This window comes from Melanerpes formicivorus, unplaced genomic scaffold (genome assembly GCF_026170545.1).
Source record: "Melanerpes formicivorus ecotype bairdi unplaced genomic scaffold, bMelFor1.0.p_v2 SCAF_24, whole genome shotgun sequence".
In the NCBI taxonomy this organism is placed as follows: Eukaryota; Metazoa; Chordata; class Aves; order Piciformes; family Picidae; genus Melanerpes; species Melanerpes formicivorus.
This window is the reverse complement of record NW_027142376.1, coordinates 1,462,897-1,482,347: the sequence shown is the minus strand read 5'-3', so window position 1 is coordinate 1,482,347 and position 19,451 is coordinate 1,462,897. Positions and strand designations below refer to the sequence as shown.

Below are 19,451 nucleotides of genomic sequence, written 5' to 3'. Positions count from 1 at the left end.
CATCTGATCCTGTTTGAACTTCTAAATGTAGATTTTTTGAGTGGCTTAATTAGCAGACTTGCAGTGCAGCACAGAGTTGAAGTGAAGAAATAAAAAGCATGACAGATGGGAAGTGAAGTGATTTTATTTCAGCAGCACCAAGAAGATCATTACACAAGCCATTTATTTGTTAATGGGTTCAATACGTGGCTGGTATTTCCCAGCCACTTGCTTTCTGAATGTCTCTTGTTATGGTCACATAATAGCCATACTAATAGTCTACACATCATATTACTCCCTTCTGGAGTTCAGTAAATTATGGAAAGATCAGTGACTGTTCAGCACACTCCACTGGTATAATTGTCTATGTTTTGGTCTTGTATGTTCTTAGAGGCTGCCTCCTGCACCTGGTCAGATTAATGAAAAATAGCCCAGTTCCTAAAATGATGCAGTGGGGCTGAGAGCAGATGTTTTAGTTTTGTTGAAGGAGGAAGGAAGGACAGATTTAGATCTTTGGAGTACACTTCAGAGGTGAAGGTGGTAGACTTCTGAATGAAGCACCTCCTGCTTCCTCACTTTTAGGAGTTACCTGCTGTGGTAGGGCATGAATCTGATTGTGGGTGAACATCATATAAACGTCTGGAGGCAGTTTAGGCTGCTTGACACACGTTTTTGATAAGAGATTATGGTTCAGAGACAGCTAAAGAAAGAAAGAATCATTGCCATTTGTATTCATCAAGAGGCAGACTTAATGCTTCATATTTATCTCTTAGGTTTATGTTTCCTGGATTCTGAGAGCTCGACAGGGTAATTGCGTTCTCTTAACATAGTTTTGCTGATGGGATACAGTCATATAATATTGCATCTCTCTCTAAATAATTCTTGCTATAAGTATTACTTGTATGAAGGATTAAGAACAAAAGAGGTTGAAGTGGGTAAATGTAGGTCAGTATGTTAAATATCAGCAGATGTGCATAAGAATATTTTTTAATACAATTTTTAACCTTTTTTCATTTTTAATCCTTGAATCTCTGGAGAAAGATTTTCCGTTTCCATTAAATATCTGAGGGTTTTTTTTCCCAGCTAGCTAGTTGAGCTCTCAGACAAGCACATTTCCATCCATATGAAAGCATGAACCCCTCCCCACTTGATATTTCCAGTTAAAAGCAGGCTTCAATTCTTACATCTGTAAAGTCTGGTGGAAAGCAACTAAGTTGTTCTTACTCAACTCCCTTTTTAACTCAGTGGATCTGTTTCTTATTTACACCAAGGCCCTTTTTGTCCTTATGGTGAGCACAAGTATGAAGCACATTCATTAAACCATATGTTGATATTCTTAGCAAAGGACCACCAGCATCGCTCACGCTACCAAACTAGCCCAGGGCAATTGTTAAAATTGACTTCACAAAATGTGTAATGGACTCTATTTCAGGTACCACCACGTTGATGGCCTTTTGTCTAGCAGACTATGACTGTGCTACAACTCCTAGGTGAAGTGTTTGAGGGTACCCAGTATCTGTTAACGTAAAGCTGATTTGCAAATGGCAGCAGCAAAAGCCCTGCTGTGCTCCCCTGGCCTTGCCCATCACCACTCACACAGCTGCAGGCAACTGAGCAGGCACGTGCCTGTTCAGGAAAGGAAGCAAGGGGTGAGCTGGCAGAGGGAAGGAATGTGTCTGGTGAGGATGAGTGGGAGATGTTTTCTGCAGAAGACACCTGCTTTCACAAGAGTTTGTTTGGCAACTGGGGAGCAGAGGACATGAAGTTTGCATGGAGATGGGATCCACTTCTCTTCCATGTGAGTACTGGCTGAGGATGATGAGGATGGTGTGTGTAGCATGGGGTATGAACCTCTGCATTGCCTTGCTCTGTTCCACAGAATGGTTTCCTAGGATTGACTGAAGCATTTGAGATTAATTCTGCACTGATTCACATCAAAACTGACACATGCAACAGAAAACACCTGTGTTGCTGATGTGACTTATTTACTAAGACCTACAAGAATGATATCATTATACACCCTGTAGTTAATGGTTTCTCTGCAGTGACAGTATTCCTGCATTTAGTTGACATCCCTTTCCCCTCTTGTCATATTTAACAACTTCATATTCAGGCATCTTTTGTATCCAATATGCAGAAGGCCAAATCCTTCATGAGGCTTTCTGTGATGACCAAATTACTGTAGTGAATTCATCTGTTGTTAGAGATCAGGTTTTGTAAATGCTTTTCCCTTCCCTTCCCCCTCTAAAGTCTTTGCCATACCTTGAGTTTGCTGTAACACCCCACCACAGTCATTTTTCAGGATGAGTCTGGCCCCTGTTTTCTTTTTCCTTCAGACTGCAGATTACAGATGGGGAGTAGCAAAGACAGAGCTGGATTTGTGTAGTCTTAAGAGAAGTCTTGGGTGGGATCTTACTGATGCCTTTACCTCATGGGAAATGGTAGAGAAGAAGGAGGCAGACTCTTCTCACAGTGCATGATGAAATGACAGCAGGCCACAGACTCAGATTGCACCAAGGGACATTCTGATTAGACCCCAGGAATTATTTTTGTCTCAAGACAATTGTCAAACATTAGAACAGGTCATCCAGAGAGCTTGTGAGATTTTCTTTCTTGGAGATACCCAAGGCTGAACTAGACAGGGCTGTGAGTAGCCTGCTCTAACTTGGTCCTCCTTTGACTCAAATGGTCAGATGACTTCAAGACATCCCTTCCAATGTTGATTATTGTGTGGTAGCTTGATTACAATCAGTATTCCCACCAGCCCACTTCACTCAGGAAAGCTGTTGACTTTTAAAACCTACTCCTCTAGAAAGCAGCCTAAAAAAAACAAGACAGCAAATGCTGGAGCTGTAGCCAGCAGTAATCAAACAGGAAAACAAAGCAAATTAGAAAAAGAAAAATGTGAAAAACAACCACCCAAACAAACAGGAAACCCCTCTGGGTTTACTGGGACACAATAAACACTTTCTGCTGGGTCTAATGGGTCTTCCAGAAGATAAAGGAGAAACACTGAGTGTGAGTTGAGGCTGCATTAAATAAGTGACTGTAGATACTGTAAAAGGAGAAGATATTTTCTTTTATCTTCTCAGCTTTACCCTTTCTATACCATCAAAACTAGACAAATACTCTGTGGAGCAAACTATTTTATTAGTAATTCAGCAAGATAGAGGGACATTTGAAGTAGAAGAGATACTTCTGTACTTTTAAAATCAGACTATAAATCTCCACAGTCACCTCATTTCTGCCAAAAGTAGGATCCAAGGTTGAAAATAAAGGGTCTGTAACTCACTTCTGGAAATAATGATATTCATAGGGAATTGTATTTGGGGTATTCATTTAGAAGAATAGGCATTGTTCACTGCCTTGCTGCTTCTTCTATGATGTAAAGGGTCATTGACTCAGTTCCCTTGTCCAGACACTTTGAGAGCAAGACTAATGCAGTGAGCCCTCCTTCAGACACAGCTCAGCTGAAAGATGTGATTGTCTCTCACACGTGCCAGTGCTACTTATCTATGTACTTGTCCCAGCCAAACTGCATTAGGAGAGTGAGGAGTTTCTGAATCTCTAATGTAGGCTGCCTGGAAGTACAAACTGCTGTCTAACAGTTTGCCACTTTCTAAAGACATTGTGGATGTGTCAGAGTTTAGATTCTTTCCACTACATATGTGCTATGTTTTGATAGCTCTCATCATTCTGTAGTGCAAAAAAATCATAGAATGGTCTGGGTTGGAAGGGACCTCCAAAGGTCATCTTGTCCCAACACCCTCTGCAGTAAGCAGGAGCACCCTCAACTAGATCAGGTTGTCCAGAGCCCTGTAGAGCCTGACTTTGAATATCTCCAGGCATGGGCCCCAAACAACCTCCCTGGACAAACTCTTCCAGTGTTCCACTACACTCATGGTAAAGAATTTCTGATATCCTATCTAAATCTTGTCTTCTCTATTGTATCAGAGGTGCTCCAACTCCCTGATCTTTTTTGTGGCCCTCTGCTGGACCCACTGTATCAGGTCCAAGTCCTTCCTGCATTTAGAGCTCTGGATCTGGACGCAGTACTCCAGGTGAGGTCTCACCAGAGTAAAGTGGCAGAATCATCTCTCTCCATCTGCTGGCCATGCTTCTTTTAATGCGTCCCAGGATGTGATTTGCCTTCTGGGCTGCAAGCACACACTGCTTGTTCATGTCCAGTTTCTCGTCCATCAGCACCCCCAAGTATTTTTCCACAGGGCTACTTCCTATCACCTCATCTCCAGCCTGCACTGATAATGAGGATTGGTCTGGCTCAGGTGCAGGACTCTGCACTTGCTCTTATTAAATCTCATGAGGTTCACCTGGGCCACCTCCCAGCTTATTCCAGGACCCTCTGGATGACATCCTGTCCCTCTGGCATATTGGCATCACCACTCAGCTTGGTGTCATCTGCAAACTTGCTGATGGTGCATTCAACCTCAATGTTTATATTAATGATAAAAATACTAAACAGCACAGGTCCCAGTACAGACCCCTGAGGGGCACCACTTGTCAGTGCTCTCCATTTGGGCTTCAAGCCATTGAGCAGTGCAAGTCTGTTTCTGTCAGGGTCCTGTGTGTGCTCCTATGTGTCAGTTGCTGGGACCAGCCTCCCCTGGGACTCCCACTCCTACCATCTCATGCTAAACGCCCCGGGGTTGTCTCTTAGCTCAGCCAGGGGTCTCCAGGCTCTGCCTCAGAGGTGTTATAAGTGTGTCTGTTCCTGTCTCCTGGATGAAGCTGATATTGCACTGCAGTGAGCTGCTCTCCTGGATGGAGCCCTCAGCCCTGTGTCAAAGCCTGTTGTGATGCTGACCTCAGCATCCCACAGCAGAACTGTGCTCTTCTGTTCCCTGCACTCCCCATGAGTGTAGGAACCATGAACATGTTCTTTGCTTGAAATGCTGGGGGTTTTCCACCTCCAAAACCACTTCAAAGGACACAAAACACAAAGGGTACAGGTGGAAATAGGATTTTATTTTGGTTTATGTTGGTTTGTGTTATTTTATTGTTTTTATGCTTCATTGTCCTGGGAATCTAGAAAGATTCCTCCTCCTGGATGTCCATCCCAAAGGCCACCTCTGCAGAGCATGAGTGACAGGTTCCCTACCCTGAGTCTAGAGAGCTTGCCTCCTCCTGCATGAGCGGCCCGAAGGCCACGTGTGGAGCACAAGAGTTCCCTCCCTGTGCTGCCATGGTAGATGGCTGCTCCCTCTGGATGGGCGGCCCGAAGGCCACCTTTGTGGAGCGGCCCAAAGGCCACCTGTGGAGCACAAGAGTTCCCTCCCTGTCCTGCCATGGTAGATGGCTGCTCCCTCTGGATGGGCGGCCCGAAGGCCACCTTTGAGGAGCGGCCCAAAGGCCACGTGTGGAGCACAAGAGTTCCCTCCCTGTGCTGCCATGGTAGATGGCTGCTCCCTCTGGATGGGCGGCCCGAAGGCCACCTTTGAGGAGGACAAGCAACAGGCACCTGGCTAGCTAGGGTGGTCTAGAGAGCTTTCTGTCACTGGCTCTGCAGCCCGAGGGCCACCTTTGTGTAGCACAAGCAGCAGACCCCTGGCCAGAATGGCCCCAAAGAGGCCTGGCCAAGGGAATGTGCTCAGTGCTGCAGAGGAAGGCAAAAAAACCCCGGGGACACTTAATAGTCCCTTGTGAGGGGAAAAAAGCCTTCCTGCCCTAGCTGCAGGGCATGAGAGGCCATCTTCCTGGTGCATGAGCAGCAGGCAGTAACCCAGCCGAAAGGGAGCGGAGGAGCCCTGGCAAGCGGTGATGCTCAGTGCTGCAGAGGAAGGCAAAAAACCCCCAGGGACCAGTGCCAATGTGCCCCGGGGGAAAAAATTCCTTCCTGACCCCAGCGCTGGCGATCGGCTACTCCCTGAGCATGTGAGCAAGACCTGCTTCCTCCTCCCACAGGCTTCTCATGCCTCCCAGGAGATGCCCAAGCCCTCTTCTCCCTCAGCCTGCAGCTATTCTCTCAGGGGCTTCCCAGAGTAGCCAAATGCCCCTGGCCTGATAGGCCTTGAGGACAAAAATCCTTCCCCTGCCTGCTGCCGCTGCCCCTGCAGGGGGTGAAGATGGTGATCTCTGCAGGGCTCCTGATAACACATTCCCTTGGTCTTGCTCTTGCTACCCAGCTGAAAAAGCCTCAGGCAGCTCCAGCAATCGGTGGTTGTTCTCATCCCCAGCAGCCTGGTCTAGCCTCTGCTCTTCACCTCTCAGGCCTCACCAAGTCATACCACCTGCTCCTCCGGGACCTCCTCTGCGTCTGTCAGCAGGCACGGGAGGATGCTCCCTTTTATACTGTCTGGTGGCATAGCGCTGCCGTTGCCAGGTGGTGGCCCTGTGACATCAGGTGACAGCTCCCCATGCACAGCCCTGCCCACCAGCGCCCCGCCCAGCGCCCCTCTGCCCAGCATCCTTCAGAGGAATCAATCCTTCGGGGTGCCGGCCCTGAGGCAGTCCCCGTGTCCAGGGTGCCCAGGGAGCTTTCCCTGCCCCAGGTGGCCACTTGGCACAGCTGCTGGACATCCCTGACATGTTCTTTGCTGCTAGGCTTCAAGGATGTAGCTCATGCTGCTACTTTTCCCTCAGGCTGTGGCAGGAACCACTCCTGCACCCAGCTGCTCCTCAGCCCTTGAAGATGGGCTTACAAGGGCATATTTAGTCAATCTCCTCTACTGAGGAGCAAACAAAGCATGAAAGCAATGAGAAATTTGGCTGTGCTGGCCAACAAGATGGGCAGGAGATCGTAGAGCCATGGAATGCCATTATCTTCCAGGCTAGATAGGACCCCCAAAATCATCAAGTCCAGCCATTTTGCCCACTCCACTGAGTCTGTTACTACACCAGGGTCCCACGCTCTTTAGTTTGACCTGCAGGTCACAGCTCAGCCATTGTGGTCTCTTGCTTTCCCTGCCTCGTTTCTTACACATAGGGATTGAGATCTCTCGTGCTCTATACAAAGCATCCTTAAAGATCTGCCAGCTCCATTCTGCTTTCTTGTCTCTGAGAGCCATTTCCCACAGAGTCCTATTTGCTAACTGCTTGAAGAACTGAAATTTTGCTTTCCTAAAATTAAGGGTCTCACTATGCTTCTCATGGGCTTCATACCCATTTGAACAGTGAATTGTACTAGTGCATGATGATTGCAGCCCAGGCTGCCTTCAGCTTTGACATCCCTGATGACTTCATTTTCATTTGTGACCCACAGGTCAAATAACACATACACTTGGGCAGGGCTGTTCATTTCTTGTACTAAAAAGTTGTCATCTAGGCACTCTAGGAGCCTCCTGGATAGCCTACAGCTAGCCATGCTGTTTTTGACAGGTATCAGGGTGTTTAAAATCTCCCAGCAGGATGAGAGCCTCTGATCACAGTGCCTCCTCGAGCTGGAGTAAGGCTTCATCAATAGGCTCTGATTGATCGGGCAGCCTGTAGTAGACTCCTACCACAAGGCTCCCCTTGTTGTTCTGATCCCTAATAACTACCCATAAGCTTTAGAGCTGCTCATGGCTAGTCTTTAGCAACAACTCTTCACACTCTATCCACCTCTTTACATAGAAGGCAACACCTCCACCCCTTCTTCCTCTTCCCTGTCCCTTCTGAACAGCTTGTAGCCACTGGTAGCCACACTCCAGTCATAGGATTCATCCCACCAAGTTTCCATAATTGCCAGTATGTCACAGCTTTCCTGTAGCAGGGTAGCTTCCAGCTCCTCCTGTTTGCTGCCCATGCTGTGTGCATTGGTGTAGAAGTACTTCAGCTGGGCTGCCAGCCATGTCACCCCATTGATCCCCCAAGGGGTTTCATGGGAGCTACCCTCCTGCCTCCCATTACCCCTGCCTCACCTCTGTTAGACCTTGCCTTTGCTGCAGTGTTCACAGCATGCTTCTGGCCAACAGGTTGAAGGCCCTTCCTATCACTCCACCCTTCCAACCCTGGTTGGAGAAAAGGTACTAGCAGCAGTTTTCTAGTTCTCCATACCAAAAAAAACCAAAAACAAACCAACCAAGCCCTGTTTTATTAAAAAGTTACTAAAATCTTGCAAGGGCAAGCTTTATGGAGAATTACAGAATCCAAACAGGGCCTGTCTTGCCTGCTAATGGCAAACCTCCTGGTTGCTTCAGTAGGTTGTAGAGTTCTGCTTAGCTCTTCCTGAGAGGATAATATTTACAAGCAGTTCTTGCTGTCAGAGCACTTAAGCACATTAATACTCTGTGTATGAACCCATCAGGTGTGCAAGGCCGATCCTGTCCTGCATTAGGCAGCTGCCTGATGTAAATCTCACCATAAACCCAGTTTTTCTTAGAGGCATTTTTGTGGATGAGGGTAGCTCTGGGAAACACAACTCAACTGGACTTCATTTTGCACATAGGAACTGTGAGCTACTGCCATCCTTTGAACAATTTGAAACTTGCTGAGAGACTCACTGACATTCAGAAGGTCACTGACCTCAAGCAGCATGCAGCCCCAGAGCCAGTGTTTGAACGCTTGGTGAGATATGCTGCAGAAACCAGTCCTCCCAGAAAAAAAATGGGCTTCTACTCAGATGTAGTCCGACCATCAACCCAGAAAGCATGATCCAAAGCCAATCCATATGCACGTATGACTGTGTAAGTATCTGAAAATCTGAGAGTTTATTTAAAAGACATTTCAAAGAACAAGTGAAGATCAGAATCTCTGATCAAAGCTTTTCCTCTGCTGCCAAAGGATAGCGGAATTTATTAGGCAGTACTGTTGAAACAATTAAAAAGCTGAAGCTAATAGCATTTTGGAAGAAAAAGATACTGGGCTCTGTAGGAGATACTGATTTGTTGCCTCAGTCCTCAATTTTGTTCTGATTGGAAGTCATTGTTCTTGACATCCCTCTTCTTGCTTCTGGTTATGCTGAAATACCATTCTACCCACACAGGGTAGGGTGGAGAATATGAAATATCTCCATGCCAATGTGGAGACCTCATACACTTGGTATGTACTGTCACTGAATGCCCTCTTGTCATAACCCTGTTGATAGCTGCCTTCTAGAGGACTTTACTGATGATACTCAGAAGCTGTGTTTTTCTGGTGATTTAGTTTGGCTGCCAGGGTTTGTTGGCTAGAATCTGCTGAAAGAATTAATGACATTTTAAATGTGAAAAAAAATGGTTTGCTCACCTCCTTGCTACCTTTGTTTAAGAGTTTCTAGGAGACAGGTTATGAAATTAAAAAACTCTGTCTCCTGAGAATAAATGAAGTAATCAATGACCACTGCTGCAAGATGAGGCAAAAGGGACTTTCTGCAGGTAAAGGGCAATTGCCATATGCCCACAAAAGACAAATTGTCCCCTGGATTAGGAAATGGCTTTGAGAAAGTGGTGTGTTACACAGTTAGAAGGTGCTGACCATGACACAAGAGGAAGACTCTGCATGTGTGTGGTCACAGTCCTTCAGGGATGGAATCTGGCCATGGAGAGCCCATCAGGGGGTTAGGCTGCTGCTAGAGGAACTGGCTTCTGCTTGGAAGCGCCTGATAGAGAAATACTGGAAAGCCAGCATAGCAGCTTAACGAGCTAACAGGATAAGTGGAGTATATTGCGTTCAAGAGCTGGATAATTCTGTTAGCAGGGTGAGGGTTGTAGCTGAAGCACTGCCACTAATTAAGGCTAGATTTCAAAGTGGTGCCTGGGATTATAGCCATCATTCTGTCAGGGACAGTCATGCACCTTGGGCTCCCATTTCTCCTTTCACGGTTTTCCCTTGCATCTTTGTGTGCCCTGTCTTCCCAAAATGTGGAAGCAGTCAAGTGATGGAGAGAAAGGAAGCATGTATTCAGTCTGTGTTTGAGTCCATTTTTCTTCAAAAACTATTTCTTTTTAAGTGCAGCACTTGAGAGGAAATGTGAGTATTCTCCCATTTGCAGATTTGCTGAGAATTTCACTCTCAAGGAGAATGATAGGATATGAAGTGTGAACTTGGGATCATGTCTTGCATTCTTTCACTGGAAAAAGATTCCTTGCTGCTGAGCTGTGGAAAATGCAAGCCTTTTTCTGCTTGCTTAGAGCGTTGTCCTAAAGTTAAGAGTTCAGTGAAATCTGGAAGGCAACAGTAAAAGGCAAGAGAAGTGTTAAGGGAGAATAATTTTCTCAAGATCTCTTTGTAACACCTGTACTTTGCATTGTGCTGGGCAGTTTGGGACCTGCCCTTACATCTCAGATGAACTAAGGGATGTAAACAGATGAAAGAAGATGTGAGCTTCTGCTTTTCTTCCTGACCATCAAATTCAGGGTGTTAACCTTATTTATTTTGCTTTAAACCTGGGTGCAAATTTAGTGCTCTGGAAGAGCAGGGAACAGAGAACTGGAGCTTGAAGCACAGTGCAGGCAATTACTGGACAGACTGTCTTTTGCCCCAGTTCTGCAGCTTCATGTTTTTAACTCTGGCACATCTAACAACAGTTTTTCTGTTTGCTGATGCACAATTTGGGACTGAATTGAGGCTATTTTTGACTTATGATTTGCTTCAAGCACAGGTCACAGCTTTCCCTTTGGGCAATGCTCTTGTCTATTACTTTTCATCCTCAGAGCCATTCCATACAAACAGAAAATACATTGCTGCTCTACTTCTGTACTTTTGTTTTCTTTCTTTGTAGACTTCTATCTTCATAGAATCATAGAATCAATAAGGTTGGAAGAGACCTCAAAGATCATCAAGTCCAACCTATCACCCAATATCTCATGACTACTAAACCATGGCACAAAGTGCCATGTCCAGTCCCCTCTTGAACACCTCCAGGGACGGTGACTCTACCACCTCCCTGGGTAGCACATTCCAATGGCTAACAACTCTCTGTGAAGAACTTTCTCCTACCCTCAAGCCTAAACTTCCCCTGGTGCAGCTTGAGACTGTGTCCTCTTGTTCTGGTGCTGGTTGCCTGGGAGAAGAGACCAATCCCCTCCTGGCTACAGCCACCCTTCTGGTAGTTGTAGAAAGCAATAAGGTCTCCCCTGAGCCTTCTCTTCTCCAGGCTAACTAAAGGTTCAATACAGGTTTAGTTAGTACCACCTGCAAGTGTGAGCTTCTCTGAATACTTTGATGTGTTCTTAGATTTGCTGTTTGAAAGAGAAGCTCCTGGCTAGAACTTTGCCAGGTTAAAGCACCAATTTAATCTGCATTAAATATTACCGTAGTTATACACTCTGCTGTTAGTGTAAAACAGTCTAGAATTTAAATACCACCTTTCAAAATTGGAACTTGATTGGACTGACCATGACATCACAGCCATGATGTTCACTATATGAAGTCAACAAATGCAAAAGCAAATAATGCAGCACTGTTCTTCATATCACTGCAGTTTTCTGTTTTAAATGTAAGTAGTACTGGCTGATGTGAGATAATTTATACCAGTTCTGATTATTAAACATTATCACTCTTTTGCAGCAGAAATTACTGATACAGAAATGCTTTGGCTGTTAGTGAAAAGTAAGATTTCTTTAACCAGGTGTTTCTTTTACTTATGGGAAAAGAAAAATATGCTTAGCTTTGAGTCTTTGTGTATTCACCAGGGCCAAAAATGCCCTCGTGGAGGGGATAGTGTGTTAAAAAACATTGCAACTAAAGCATTAACAGTGTTCTTCTGTGCTGTGTGTAGGAAGATTAGTAAGTGCTTGCATGTCAGCTGTGCATATCTAACTGTGCACGAAACAGGCAATAAAATCATGCTCATCCCATTTAATATCAGCAAGACCAACTGTGTGTCCAAAAATATTTGCCTCATCATTGCCTTGAGGTACAGAGATGCTGAACAGGGGCACCCAAGATGTGCTCTGTAAGCCACTTTCAGGAGCAAGAGCATTGTCCTTGGTACTCTTCCACATATCTAGTTAGACTGGTGGAGGATAAGGTATTTTAGGAGAAGGTTTTAATTAGCTATGAGCATCTCTATTTCTTAGCTTCTGCTTTAAGCAATGCACTTGGAGTTTTGTGTCAGCAAGAGCTGATGGGCTGTAGTATTCTGGGATTTCTCAAGTTTTCCTTTTCCTTTTCCTTTTCCTTTTCCTTTTCCTTTTCCTTTTCCTTTTCCTTCTCCTTCTCCTTCTCCTTCTCCTTCTCCTTCTCCTTCTCCTTCTCCTTCTCCTTCTCCTTCTCCTTCTCCTTCTCCTTCTCCTTCTCCTTCTCCTCTCCTCTCCTCTCCTCTCCTCTCCCCTCCCCTCCCCTCCCCTCCCCTCCCCTCCCCTCCCCTCCTCTCCCCTCCCCTCCCCTCCCCTCCCCTCCCCTCCCCTCCCCTCCCCTCCCCTCCTCTCCTCTCCCCTCCTCTCCTCTCCTCTCCTCTCCTCTCCTCTCCTCTCCTCTCCTCTCCTCTCCTCTCCTCTCCGAACCTCTCCGAACCTCTCCGAACCTCTCCGAACCTCTCCGAACCTCTCCTCTCTGAACCTCTCCGAACCTCTCCGAACCTCTCCTCTCCGAACCTCTCCGAACCTCTCCTCTCTGAACCTCTCCTCTCCTCTCCGAACCGAACCTCTCCTCTCCTCTCCAAGCAAGGGAATCTCAGGGGCTCCTGTGAAGCCTGCCTCCTTTCTCATTCAGGGTCTCATAACTCCCCTCCAGCATTTGAAGGAACTACTCACAAGGAAAAGTGATACCAGGACAAGACACTTACTTTTAGCTCTCAGTCAGTTCCTGTCTTCTTTTTACTCTCTACTGAAAATAATTTAAAAGTGCTACTACATGTGGACCTTTTCCTGAGCTCTGCAGATCCAGAGGTGCCTGAATCTGGCCTCAAGTACCTTCCTATGTTTTGTAGGTCTGGCAGTTGTCTTTTGCCACGCTCCAGAGGTTGGGAAACTGTAGCAGACCAGAAGAAGAATTTACAGTATATGTGTACTGGAAGTATCAATACTCTTCTGAGTGCTGCACTCCCATCAATGGCAATGCACTAGCCCTGTGCACCCTAATGCACTACGAGCAAGGAAAGCGAAACGAGGTTTCAGTTTGCTTCAGGAAACCTTCAGTTTTCCTAGAGATTCAGTTAGGCTTGAAGTTGCACCTAACTTTCCATCTCTTCATGTTTAGGTGCAACAGAAACATGGAAAAGAAGCATATTCACCCTGCTTAGTATCAGCAGGACTTGTCAAATCATTGGGCCGGGCTGCACTATGTGCAAACATGATAATGAAAACTAAAAATATTGAACTAATTCAGATTGAGCTCTTACTTCAAGGGCATGAAAGAGCAACAAAGTTGTTCAGGGAAAATCACATTTGTTCCTTTTCCAGCCAAGGACTTCAAGCCCATAGGATGTCAAGTGACCAGATGAATGTTGTCTTTCTCTCAACTAACCATGTTTTAAGTGGCAGTTCAGAAGGCAGAGGGGTTTTTGCCTTCTGATGACTAAATTCAAGGTTTACTTACAGTGATAAAACTCCCCATGTAATTACATTGTAGCTACTAAAATCAGCCTGAATTTCTTTTATGATAAATGGCAAGCAGGAAGAGTATGACCCATGCACTTCCTCATCCCAGGCCTCAAGACACTAAGAATCCTGTTTGGTGTGGTGGCTGGTGAGTGGTGGTGACCATGTGCCCTCTTTAGTCATACCCTGCATCAAGATCTGTTAGCCTTGTCCTCACTGCTATGGGACAGTCTGGTATTGCAGCAGAAAACAGTGATTCCAAACTGCAGCAAATAGCTCTTTTCATTTTCAGAAAGTCAGACTTAATGTCAGGAGATTTGATTCCCTTCCTCCCCCACTGTTCTCTCCAACTCCTTGAAATGCCAATATGAAAGTGTAATCGCTTCCCTGGCCCTCCTCATATCCTTCCCTGGGTACATCCATGCATAATCAATTGCTCCTTCCTTCAGAGTGGACATCTACCTGCTCTTGAGCCCCCTCTGGCATGTGCCCTGCCCTGCCTGAGGACCTGTGTCATGGGTGAGAAGGTGCAGTGTATGTGTGGGGCAGATGGCATACCAGTGCCACCAGGCCACCAGAGAATGGGGAGCACAGGTTTGGAATGGTAGAGCTGTACAGGAGGCATTTGGCTCGGTTGTATGAAGTCTTTAATGGCACATACTCCACATCTCAGCCCAACAATAACTGTCAGTCTCTCTCTCAGGCTTTCTGCTGTGCTTCTCCTTTCTCAGCTGCCTGGACAGGAAGATAATCAGAAAAGCTTCAAAAATGGTGGTGTGGTGTGCTTCAGATACTTAAGGTTAGGTGCTAGATGTGATGGAAATGCCTAGCATCTTGATGGAGCATTGCCTCCCACAGAGTTACACTGAGACAAACTAAGGGCTACATCAGGTGTTTAGGCTGGTTTATAAACCCTGTGACTGTGTGTCTGAAGGATGAGCACTTAACAGGATGGTGTGGGGTATACCTGCTGCACAGCATCCTTTAGGAGCAAACATTTAGTTTTCTGTTGCTTCATTTGTGGAGTTGGACCTTTTTTTTATTACTTTCTTGGTACAATGCCAAGTTTTGCCGATGTAGGTTTGGCCATGCTGGAGATTCTTTGCCTACATCAGGATTCATGACAATACTCTGGTGTAACTCTCTCAGTATAGTTTCACTAGTGCAGAGATGGCCCCAAAAGGGCCATCTAATGGCAACACATATTTAAGTTTTGAACAGGCTGGTATTTTCAAGGCTTCATCATACCCACCCCAGTCTGTTCAAAGCACAGACTGTTAAACTCTGCATACTGATTTCCTGGCAGATCTTAAAGCCCCAGAGAAACATTTAAGGACTGGAAAAAAGGATATAAGGACATTTTGCTAATGTGTGCATATCTAGGTTGGTTGGCTCAGTTACTGTCCTGGACAAAACCATGAAAAGACCACAAGTGGTAAGCATTAAAGAATAATGTGTAATAAATGCCAGGCAGTGGCACAGTGTGAAAAATACATCTTGACAAGGAAATGTCATTGTTCCTTGGTAGGATCACAGCTTCAGCTGCTAAAGGTTACTGAATTCTTGTCATAAAATTCTCATAGATACGCAAAAGCTGATTTAAATATCTCCCCAGAGATCAGTGGGGGCCTGCTTAGCTGAGAAAGCTAAAAGTGCAGTTGCAAGTAATTAGATGTTGGAGGCTGCTGGCAGTCCTGCTCTACCCAGTACCCTTTTTCCCATTTAAATATTTTGTAAGAAACAAAGTAAGTGTGACAAACAATCAAGTCCAACAGAGCCCATTTTTTAAATGGCAATGCCCAAATTCTCCCTGAGTATTTATGATCTAGGCTTTATCTGTGTCTCAACCAGCCAGCTGTGCTTGTTGCTTAATCCCTGCTGGCTGGGCTGCTGTGCTCCCTTGCCCAGGTTTTGCACTCTCTGGGAGCAAAGAGCAGCTTGTTTTGTAAGTTAAGCTTGAATACACAATATTTAATATACTGAGCAATGAGTCACAGCTGAGTGGGACTTCAGTTACTGTTTCCTGGCAGAAATTGGAACTTCACTGCATAAATGCTCTTTTTTCTTTTTTTTTTTTCCTGGAAGCTGAACTGCAAGAGTGGCAAGGAGCTGCAGCTTCCCAGGAGCAGAGCAGCACTTGGTTTGTGACTCCAAAGTTGGTGGGAGGTAGAAATAGTAGCTCCACCTCTCTGCTGGACTTGGAGCCTGGCTCCTGATAGCATCTCCTTTGCTCTGGTCAGGGAAACAGCAGTAAAAATTGTTGATGGTAGGTGCCTCCTTGTACCCCAGACACTGGCTTGAAGATGTTCTTGCTTCCCGGTTCTGATCATGGCCACAAGGTAGCCTAGGTCCTAAGCTGCACAAGAGCAAGGCCACCAGTAAACTCAGTTAAGCAAAGAGTGACATTAAAACCTAAACTGTGGAGTACAAAAGGGTCATCTTTTGAAATTATTTTTTTCCAGGTCTTCCTCAATGCTTATTGTAATCATAATTCACAGCTGGATTTTGCACAGGGTATTACTGAGGTCTTGGAAGTCTTTCTTACATGTATGCAATAAACTTTCTGAAACAAGATTTTCTACACTACTAATATGATGTTATAAATGCAGAAGGTGCATCTCCTGGTTAATAAACAGTTCTTTTTTGGGGGTGAGGAAGTGCTGTATTAAAATCACAGTAGTATTTTTGTACCATTCTGTTTTCTTAAGGAAAATCTCCAGGAAAGGGTGACTTAGGTCACTAGGGCTTAAATGATTACCTAGATAAAAACACTGCTTTGATTAATGGTCAGGTCATTGATTCTTAGTTCTAAAACTAAGAATCTCTTAAAAAGGCAGTTACTAAACATTTTGTCTGTTCAAGAATTACTGGACACTACTTTCTCTCACAATTATTTTTCTTCCAGCAGATTTTTAAAAGCATCACCAATGAAGATTCAATCCAGGGACAAGGAAGTCGGAGACTGATAAGTTTTTCATTGTCAGGTAAGTCACTGTGGATGTGAAGGTTTTGAGCCCAGGCAGTGGGAAATTGAAGTTATTAAAGCCTTTTTGTAGCTCTGTATGTATGTATATATACATTTATACATATTTATGCACAAATTCTTGCTCATTACTCTAGAAATGACACTGAAGTAGAGAATTAGTGTCTATGATTACTGCCAGTCTCTTCCTTCAATGAGAGTTATGTGCTGAAGAGTTTTGTTCGAGTTTCGGGGCCTTGTTAGGTGCTATATATGTAGGTCATAGGAAGCAAGATAAAGGCATGTACTTTACTTACAGAGCAAAACATGATTTGTAGTAGCCCTCTGTTTCATGGACATGCATTGCAAAGTCTTGGTCTGGACTTGAGGGAGATCCATGCACGGTGGCGCATAAGCTTGTCTGTATTGCTCAGCAGTAACTCTCAGACTTCTTGAGCCAGAAGTCTGCTCTCACTCTTCTACATTTTCTGAAGACCATTGAGCCTCATTACTTGGCATGTCACTGCAGGCTGTAAAGGCTAAATATGGTTCCATGGAGCAGCTATGAACCATTTGATCTGACTTTGCTAAAAACAGTCTGTAAATCACTCCTACAGAAAAAAAATCCTTTTGTCAAGAGGGAGTGTTTGTGAGTAAGGTTCTCATTTTGGAGTTTGGTGCTTGCTCCTTGGTTTCCATTTATTTTCCTCTCCTGGAAGACAAAAAGGATGCTGAATTCAAGTTGGAAATTCTTTGAGGAAGTAGCACAGAGAAGAAAAGTTACTCTAATTCAAACTTTTTACAAGCACAGGCCTTGCTCTCTGAAGTCCTGCACTCAGATAAGCATTTCATGACATGATTGATTTGGCTGTGTGATTTATTTCAGGCTTCCTTCTGAGCTGTCTTGAAGTCAGCTGTGACTTCCATAGCTCTATAATAGTAAGAGTGCAAGTCAATGCTTTTCCAAATTAGGTGGCCATTGTGGTTCTTGAGAGGTGATGTTTGCTATGTGGCAGGTTGGACTGGCATTAGATGGGGCACTTAACTCATTGCTTGGTTTTGCTGGGTTGGACACTGGGAACCCCCTCAGACACATTATTTTGATAAAACCACAGGTTTAGAATCATAGAATCAATAAGGTTGGAAAAGACCTCAATGATCATCAAGTCCAACTTGTCACCCAGCACTTCATGCCTACTAAACCATGGCACCAAGTGCCACCTCCAGTCCCCTCTTGAACATCTCCAGGGATGGTGACTCCACCACCTCCCTGGGCAGCACATTCCAGTGGCTAACAACTCTCAGAACTTTCTCAGAACTTTGAAGAACTTTCTCCTCACCTCAAGCCTAAACTTCCCCTGGCACAGTTTGAGACTATGTCCTCTTGTTCGTGTACTGATCGCCTGGGAGAAGAGACCAAGCCCCACCTCCCTTCTGGTAGTTGTAGACAGCAATAAGGTCTCCCCTGAGCCTCCTCTTCTCCAGGCTAAACAATCCCAGCTCCCTCAGCCTCTCCTCATAGGGTTTGTGCTCGAGGCCTCTCACCAGCTTTGTTGCCCTTCTCTGGACACCTTCAAATGTCTCAATGTCCTTCTTAAACTGAGGGGCTCAGAACTAGACACAGTACTCAAGGTGTGGCCTAACTAGTGCTGAGTACAGGGGCACAATGACCTCCCTGCTCCTGCTGGCCACACTATTCCTAATGCAGGCCAGGATGCCATTGGCCTTCTTGGCCACCTGGGCACACTGCTGGCTTGTGTTTAGCCAGCTGTCAACCAGCACCCCCAGGTTTCTTTCTGTTTGGATGCACTCCAACCACTCTGACCCCAGCCTGTAGCACTGTGTGGGGTTGTTGTGGCCAAAGTGCAGCACCCGGCACTTGGACTTGTTAAATGCCATCATGTTGGATTCTGCCCATCTGCCCAGCCTGTCAAGGTCCCTCTGCAGAGCCTTTCTGTCCTCTAACTGACCAACATCTGCTCCCAACTTGGTGTCATCTGCAAATGTGTTGATGACTGACTCAATCCCCTCATCCAGATCATCAATGAAGACGTTGAAGAGGACGGGGCCCAGCACTGATCCCTGGGGGACGCCACTGGTGACTGGCCGCCAGCTGGATGTGGCACCATTCACCACCACTCTCTGGGCTCGGCTCTCCAGCCAGTTCCTAACCCAGCACAGAGTGTAGTGGTCCAAGCCACGAGCTGACAGCTTGGCCAGGAGTTTGCTGTGGGGGACAGTATCACAGTATCACAGTATAACTTAGGTTGGAAAGGACCTCGAGGATCATCGAGTCCAACCTATCAACACAGACCCCATGACTAGACCATGGCACCAAGTGCCACGTCCAATCCCCTCTTGAATGCCTCCAGGGACGGTGACTCAACCACCTCCCTGGGCAACCTGTTCCAATGACGAATGACTCGCTCGGTGAAGAACTTCCTCCTCACCTCGAGTCTAAACCTCCCCTGGCGCAGCTTGAGACTGTGTCCCCTTGTTATGGTGCTGGTTGCCTGGGAGAAGAGGCCAACCCCCTCCTGGCTACAACCACCCCTCAGATATTTGTAGAGGGCAATGAGGTCACCCCTGAGCCTCCTCTTCTCCAGGCTAAACAATCCCAGCTCCTTCAGCCTCTCCTCATAGGGCTTGTGCTCAAGGCCTCTCACAAGTCTTGTTGCCCTTCTCTGGACATGTTCAAGTGTCTCAATGTCCTTCTTAAACTGAGGGGCCCAGAACTGGACACAGGACTCAAGGTGCAGCCTAACCAAAGCAGAGTACAGGGGCACAATGACCTCCCTGCTCCTGCTGGCCACACTATTCCTATTCCTAATGCAGGCCAGACGGTGTCAAAGGCCTTGCTGAAGTCCAGGTAGACTACATCCACAGCCTGCCCCACATCCACCAGGCAGTCACCTGATCATAGAAGGACATCAGGTTGGAGAGGCAGGACCTGCCCTTCCTAAATCCATGTTGGCTGGGCCTGATCCCTTAGCCATCCTTCAGGTGCGCTGTTACTTCGCCCAAGATGATCTGCTCCATAATTTTCCATGGCACTGAGGTCAGGCTGACAGGCCTGGAGTTTGCAGGTTCCTCCATCCGGCCCAACAAAAATA

At 45.9% G+C, this 19,451-nt stretch overlaps 1 protein-coding gene across 7 annotated transcripts in view; it reads left to right on the top strand.

The window, feature by feature from the left end:
* The window catches only part of HECW1 (HECT, C2 and WW domain containing E3 ubiquitin protein ligase 1), a 314,683-nt gene that overhangs the window by 178,758 nt on the left and 116,474 nt on the right, over positions 1–19,451 (top strand). For 5 of the 7 annotated variants that reach the window (XM_068152575.1, XM_068152572.1, XM_068152574.1 and 2 more), the window contains one exon: positions 16,282–16,360. In XM_068152575.1, the coding sequence (XP_068008676.1) occupies positions 16,282–16,360 (79 nt within the window). The remainder of the gene's footprint in view (positions 1–16,281; positions 16,361–19,451) is intronic. The other 2 variants (XM_068152576.1, XM_068152573.1) reach the window with 1 other exon arrangement.